Below are 7,315 nucleotides of genomic sequence, written 5' to 3'. Positions count from 1 at the left end.
GTGCCCTCGGCCTGCTCAGGGCGCGCATTTTTTTTTTTTTTTTCCCACCTCTCTGGCAATAAGCGACCAGACCCAGCGCTCTGCCTAATGCCCTGGGGGAAATGCCACCCACAAAGTGTAGACGAAGGGTGGGGCGAAGCTGGCAGCCCGGGGCCAGAACGCCACACCCAGAGCCGGGTTCTGGTTTCCTGTCGCCCCTCCCACTTGGCCAAGCCCGGCAGGCATGGCCTAGTCTCGGTGAAACGCTTCGCTTCTGACTTAGACGTGGCCTTGCCTTCTGGACCGGCCGCCCCTGCCCGCCCCGAGCGGACAGGGTGGCCAGACACAAAACAGGACGCGCCGTGACACGCCGAGTTCACATACACACTAGTCGTTTATTCTGGAAGTGTGCCCACATGGGATCTCGGACACGCTTAAACGGGGGCGGGTGGGTGGGAGACGGAGCGGTAAATGCAAATGGCCTGGGGCGCCCTGCCTTCCTTCCCCACATTGTGCCCGGTGTCCTGAACACAGGGAGCCGTCAGAGTTGGGGGCACTGCCTTCGGGCGTCCTAGCTCTTAAGTCTGCCTCTGGTTGCTTTTGTTTCGGAAATAATCATGGATTGTTAGCAAAGCTTGCGGGAAACTCACGGGGCGGGGCGGGGGGGGGGGTCCTGCGCGCTCGCCCCGCCCCTGCCCACCCCTTCCCCTCCACTCCCGCCAGCATCTTGTACCAGTTTGGCTTCCCCCCGCCCAGGAACCAGGAAGCCGACCCAGGCGGGGTCTTAGGATTCGCCAGACCCGGCTCCTGTTGGATCTTTTAAGTTTACTTTAGTGCCAGCCACGCCCTCCCGGTGCCCAGCCCGCCCCGCCTGCCAGCCTTCCGGGCGAGCTCGGCGGGGACCCCAGCCCCCGGGGGCGCGCGAGGGGGCGCGGCCACCACCCCAGCGCCGCCCGCCCGCGCGCCCCGGCCTGGCGGGGGCGGCTCCGGGGCGCGGCGGGGGCGGAGCGCGGCGGCGGCGGCGGCGGCGGCGGCGGCGGCGGCGGGGACGCCCCGGTCCCCGGGCCGGGCGCGGGCGGGCGGGAGAGCGCGCGGCCCCGCCCAGGCCGCTTCCGCCCGGCCCCCCCCCCCCCCTCGGCGCGCACGCTGCGCCCGCGCGGGTGGCCGCGGACTCGGGCGGCGAGGGATGAACCGGGACCCCGCGTCGCCCCCGCCGGCCCGGGCCGCGCCCCCCGCCTCGGCCGCGCCGCCCCCGCCCCCGCCCCCGCCGCCGCCGCCCGGGCCCCCGGGCCCGCCCTCCGAGGCCGCCGGCTACTCCCACGAGCTGCTGCTGCTGCTGCTCCAGTGAGCGCCGCCCCGCGCCCCGCCATTGTCCCCGCCGCTCCGCCGGGCCGCGGGGGACGCGCATGGGTGGACGCCGCTGATGCCGCCGCCGCCGCCGCGCCGCCCTCCGAGGCTGCGTCCCGCCGAGCCCGGCCCCGCGCGCTCCCCGGACTGGAGCGCGCCCCCATGGAGGCGCCCGGGCTGGCCCAGGCGGCCAAGGCGGCCAAGGCGACCGAGCCCGAGGCCCCGGGGAGCCGTGCCGACGCCCCCGACGGCGCGCCCGCGCTCTGCCCCAGCCCCGAGGCGCCCTCGCCGGAGCCCCCCGCCTACCGCCTGCAGGACTTCGACACGCTGGCCACCGTGGGTGAGTAGGGCGCGCGGGGCACCCGGCCCGGGGGGACGCTGGCGTCAGACAAAGGGCGCGCGTGTGCCGTCGCCCGGCCGTCCCCCTGACCGGCCCTGGGCGCTCGCGTCTGCGCGGGGGGTCCCGGCCGTGCGCCCCTGGCCCCTGTCGGCGCCCCGAGACCCGGAGCCAGTCCCCTTCCAGCCCCCCGCGAGCCTCCCCGCCTGCGGGGCGCCCGAGCCCCGCGCCCCAGAAACCCCTTTAGGTAGGACTCCCGTCCTCCCCGGCCGCCCCAGGTGTCCGTGGCACCCGACGTCACGAAAGTTCCTGGGGGGGGGGTCACCTCACGTTGGGGGTGGGGTCGTCGCCCGCCCTCCCAGCCAGGGGCCCCGAGCGACCGAGGCGGCGGCCACACGCACCTGCACAACTCTTTCTGGGCAGCGTCCCTGTGTCCAGCGGCAGGATGCTTCCGCGTAGACCTCACCGGGGGCTTGGCGGGGACAGGTGTCCCGGGGCGCCCGTCACGGGGCGGGCGGGGGGCGGCGAGGAACACGGACGCCTTGAGCGCCTGAAAGTTGGGGCTCCTTCCCGGACACTGATTTCCCTTTGTCTCGTCCCTTCGACTTGTACGTAATTTCCAGCGAGTTCCCTGGGCGCGCGGATCCCCAGACGCGCTGGCTTATGGGGCAGCCCTGAGTGGGGTCAGAAAACCCCGACCGCACGGCGGTGCCGGGTTCAGGTTGTGGACACTCACCATGGGCCTGTGGCTGCTTCGCACGTCTTTCCGGCCCACAGGGTTCGGGGATGTGCGCTTTGTCAGAAAGCGCGTGGGGAAGGGGCCGTGTCACCCTGGGACAGGGGAGTTCGGGGACTTTCCTGGGTCCCCTAAGCCTATTTTGGAAAGGAGGAAGCTGGGCGGGGAATCATGAAGCCGTGAACTCGAGGTCGTGGCCTAGGGTCAGTCACCCCGGCAGACGCAGCCAGACCTTCTCTTCTCCCTCTGGGGTCCCCCGCTGCCCGGTGCACTCGGCTGTGAGGAAGGGTCTCCAGGAAACCTGATTTGGGGAGGACGGCCCGGGACGCACCTCCTCTACCTCTCCTTGCTTGCCTGTGGCTGTTTCCCTCATCCTTCCATCTGTCTGTCTCTCTGTGCCCATCTCCTTCCCTCCCTCCCGGAAGCCGGCTGGTGGAAAAGCGGGCTGTGTTTTGCAGGGGGCAGCAGGGCGGGCCGAGAACGCGGGCCAGTGCGGTGACCCCGGGGGGATGTGGAAATCCGAGTGAACAATGGAAAGTTGCTGGGGGACCCGCCGAGCCTTGGCACGCAGAAACACCCATTGTATTGCTTCTGGGCACAGACATGGCTGTATTGTCAGACGGGCCCCGGGCCCCGGGCCAGGACCCCGCGGCAGGGCGTGGGCGGGCTGTGGACCTGACCTCTCCTGCCGCCTGCAGTCACGCGGGGCCCCGTGGGCATAGGTGCCCAGCAGGTCGTCTTGTCCTCAAAAATAGAAGGTCGCCGCCTTTGGGGATGGAGAGGGGCGGCTGTGGGAGGGTGACTGCTTCCGTCCAGCTGCCTCTTGGCCTCTCCTACTGGGGACGAGGCTCCTTCCTCAAGGATAACTTCCTGCGGGCTCCAGGGGTGTGGACGGAGAGCTGGGGGCGCGTGTTCAGCTGTTAGGTTACAGAGTGTGGTCAGGGGCCCAGGGGTGTGTGTGTGAGAGAGAGAGACAGACAGACAGACCCAAGTGTGTGTATGTGAGAGACCCAGGGGGGTGTGAGTGCCGGAGGTGTGTGTGCAGTTTCTGTGGTGTTGTATCTAACCTTGTGCTTCAATACTGAGGAACCTGAACCTGGAGGGATCCCCGGCCGTCCCGTCCCGCAGCCCGTGCGTGTCCCCTCCAGGTCCCGACGTAAGGTGCAGTGGGTCCCAGGGGGACGAGCAGCCGGGCGACCTCACGGGGCCCCAGGCCACACGGGCACCCATAGACCACCTGTATGCGCTTTTCCTCATGAGAGTGCAGTGCTCCGTGACGGGAATCCACCCTACACGCGGAGGGAGCGCTCCCCAGACGCCCCCAAGCCCTCCGCACCTCTGTTGTCCACCACCGTCCCCACGCCCCAGAACCTTCTGTGCAGGATGATTTGGGACGGAAGGGCACAGCCCGGCTCCGCCCAGAGGACATTTCCCTTCGTGGTCGCGGCACACAGTGTGACTTCCCGTTGCCCGTCTCCCCTTGGGTGTGTGACTCACTCTTGTCCTCCCCCCGACCCTGCCGTGTTTTCACCCGTCACTTGTGCCTGCCAGCTGGGTGCTCCGGGGGGGGGGGGGGGCGGGGGCGCCCACAGGACAGGACTGACGAGTCCCCGTCGCAGGTCTGACTTCGGCTCAGGTCATGATCTCGCGGGTCATGAATTCGAGCATCGGGGCTCCGTGGTGACAGCTCGGAGCCTGGAGCCTGATTTGGATTCTGGGTCTCCCTCCCTCTCTGCCTGTGTCCCGCTTGCCCTCTGTCTCTCTCGCTTGCTCAAAAATAAACAAAACAGTAAAAAAGTAAAAAATATACTATATGTTTTGAAATAATTATACACTCACAGGGAATCCCCAAATCCGTCCCGTGCACCCTTGGCAAAGCTTCCGTGCGTCCTGATTCCTTCTTGGCCCAAGATCCCAACCAGGATGTTGCCTTTGGTTCAGTCGCAGAGACCGTGGACTGTGTGCAAGGCGTCCCAGTTTCTGCAGGCATGGCTTTCAGATTCTGCGGTGGATGCCTTTCTCTTCAGTTTTACCCTGTGCGTTTATTCCCCTATTTATTTATTTATTAAAAAAATTTTAATGCTATTTTTGAGAGAGAGCGAGAGCAGAGGAGGGGCAGAGAGAGAGGGAGACACAGAATCCGAAGCAGCTCCAGGCTCTGAGCCGTCAGCCCAGAGCCCGACGCGGGGCTCGAACTCCCGGACCATGAGATCGTGACCTGAGCCGAAGTCGGCCGCTTAACCGACTGAGCCCCCCAGGCGCCCCCATCCTGTGCATTTCTATGGTAGCCAACACCCCCAAGTCGAGGCCAGAGCGAATTCCCTTCACACAGCCTGGGGGCTCATGGTCACCACCTGCTATTTGTTTAGTTCACACGTGGCACAATCACAAAGTTGTATTTCCTCAAGATCGAGGAGACCTTTGTCCGAGAATCACTGACTGTAGGCGGATCTGCCTAAAGTCCTGGCAATCATTTTGCTTCCCCACCAACAGGACTTTCTCCCGCGCTCTTGCTTCCCCCAACTTGGCCCTAATCCCGCTCTAATGCCCCCTATAAGGGCAGCGCCTTTATAAGGGAGCTCCTATAAGGGAGCTCATTGCAGCCCCGGGGGGACCCCAGCATCACAACCTCGCCTAATCGTAAACACGTCCCGAAGGCCCAACAGCAAATGTGAATGCCATGATGCTGGGGGGCACGGCGGGGACACAAACATTGATCTGCGTCAGTGCGTAACTCCCTCCATCCCCCTCCCCCAGCCCCTGCCTCTGGACATGGGAGGTCAGACTGGACATGGGAGGTCATAGACGACTCAGCTCGAGTTTACGCTGCGCTGAGACGGGTGCACGGTGGGTACCATTGGCGGGAGGAGAGAGCAGCACTGTGGGATCGGGGCCACGGCACGCGGAGGCGGGGGCGGGCCATGCTGGCACGTGGAGGGCACCATGGGGTCCGCCGTTCCCAGGAGGAGATGTTTGATCGAATCCTGGAAGGTGAGGCAGGGGCTCCCTTGCGGACAAGACCGTGGGCACCGTGGCTGGTCTTCAGGCTTGGGCCGCATCACCGTCCCCTGCAGGGCCGATGCTGGCCCCGGCCTGGAGATTTTTCCTGGGTCCCCTCCCTTGAGCTGGAGCCTGTGACTCTGCATTCCTCACAAGTCCCCAGCGATGCTGCCGGCCCATAATGTGCTCTGGAACCCCAGGGCCACCTCGGGGCCCTGTGCACGTGTTCCAGAAGCTCTCAGGAGGTCACTGTGGCCAGTGTGGGGCCGGGCAAGCCGGGACCGGAAGGCACAGAGCAGGGCTGGCCGGGTATGAGCACTGGGGGAGGGGCTGCAGGATCTTGAGCTGTGACCGCGTCTCCCGTGGGTTCAGAGGTTCTTGTTGGGGCTTGTCTGGGGCAGTGGCTTGGGAGCATGCACCCTTGAGGATGTGGTGGATGGTTGTGTTTAGAATCGGGGACATCTTACTGGGTGCTCGACTTCTGGGACCCCTTGGAGGTTGAACCCAGACGATTTGCTGTGTGAAAGTGACCGTATTAGCCCAGTAGAGCCGCTGGGAGACATTGCCACAGAGTGGGCGGCTTAAACCGCAGACCTTGGTCTCTGGCAATTCTGGACGCTGAAGGTCTGCGGTCAGGATGCGGGCTGATTGGGTTTCTGGTGAGACTTTGCTTCCTGTTTCGCAGATGACCATTTTCTCATCGTGTCCTCAGGTGGGCTTCATGTGCAAGCTGAACGGGTCGGGGTGGGGACAGGGTGCGTCCTCTGTTTCTCTTCCTACAGGGACACTTACAAGGGGTTCTGTTGGATGAGGACCTCACCGTTAGGACCTCATTTCACGTTTGTTTCTTCCTTAGAAACTTCGTCTCCAAATACAGTCACACTGGGATTTAGGTCTCAAAGACGTGAATTTTGCAGGGGGGGAGGGGACGCAGACATTTCCGTCTGCAACAGTGACTTAGAGAACTAAGTCATGAGTAACTTCAACTCCAAGGTTTTTGGGTTAAATAATGGGAAAGCTGGTGCTGCGTCAGGCAACGCAAGGTGGGCTGTGGATACATCCGTGTTTGAGAGAAGATCACCACATCGTCACCATTCACGTCACCATCACCTCTGTCTATGCTTGTCCCTGACACCTGCCCACATCCTACCTCCTCTATCATGTTAACCACCACCATCATCAACAACACCATCATCATCATGGCCATGGTGACCACCACCAACAACCCTGTCGTCATCATGACCATCATGATCATGGCCATGGTGACCACCACCGCCAACCCTGTCGTCATCATGACCATCATGATCATGGCCATGGTGACCACCACCAACAACCCTTTCGTCATCATGACCATCATGATCATGGCCATGGTGACCACCACCAACAACCCTTTCGTCATCATGACCATCATGATCATGGCCATGGTGACCACCACCAACAACCCTTTCGTCATCATGACCATCATGATCATGGTCACTTGTCATCATGACCATCATGATCATGGCCATGGTGACCACCACCGCCAACCCTGTCGTCATCATGACCATCATGATCATGGCCATGGTGACCACCACCGCCAACCCTTTCGTCATCATGACCATCATCATCATGGCCATGGTGACCACCACCAACAACCCTATCGTCATCATGACCATCATGATCATGGCCATGGTGACCACCACCGCCAACCCTTTCGTCATCATGACCATCATGATCATGGCCATGGTGACCACCACCGCCAACCCTTTCGTCATCATGACCATCATGATCATGGCCATGGTGACCACCACCGCCAACCCTTTCGTCATCATGACCATCATGATCATGGCCATGGTGACCACCACCGCCAACCCTTTCGTCATCATGACCATCATGATCATGGCCATGGTGACCACCACCGCCAACCCTTTCGTCAT

The 7,315-nt window shown here is 63.3% G+C and overlaps 1 protein-coding gene across 2 annotated transcripts in view; it reads left to right on the top strand.

Moving 5' to 3' along the window:
- Positions 1-1,341: 1,341 nt before the first annotated feature.
- Positions 1,342-7,315, top strand: part of PRKX (protein kinase cAMP-dependent X-linked catalytic subunit) — a 75,341-nt gene continuing 69,367 nt past the window's right edge. For both annotated transcript variants that reach the window (XM_058714338.1, XM_058714337.1), the window contains exon 1: positions 1,342-1,666. In XM_058714338.1, the coding sequence (XP_058570321.1) occupies positions 1,489-1,666 (178 nt within the window). In that variant the 5' untranslated portion in view covers positions 1,342-1,488. The remainder of the gene's footprint in view (positions 1,667-7,315) is intronic.

Source organism: Neofelis nebulosa, chromosome X (genome assembly GCF_028018385.1).
Source record: "Neofelis nebulosa isolate mNeoNeb1 chromosome X, mNeoNeb1.pri, whole genome shotgun sequence".
NCBI classification, from domain to species: domain Eukaryota; kingdom Metazoa; phylum Chordata; class Mammalia; order Carnivora; family Felidae; genus Neofelis; species Neofelis nebulosa.
This window is presented reverse-complemented; position numbering and strand designations above follow the sequence as displayed.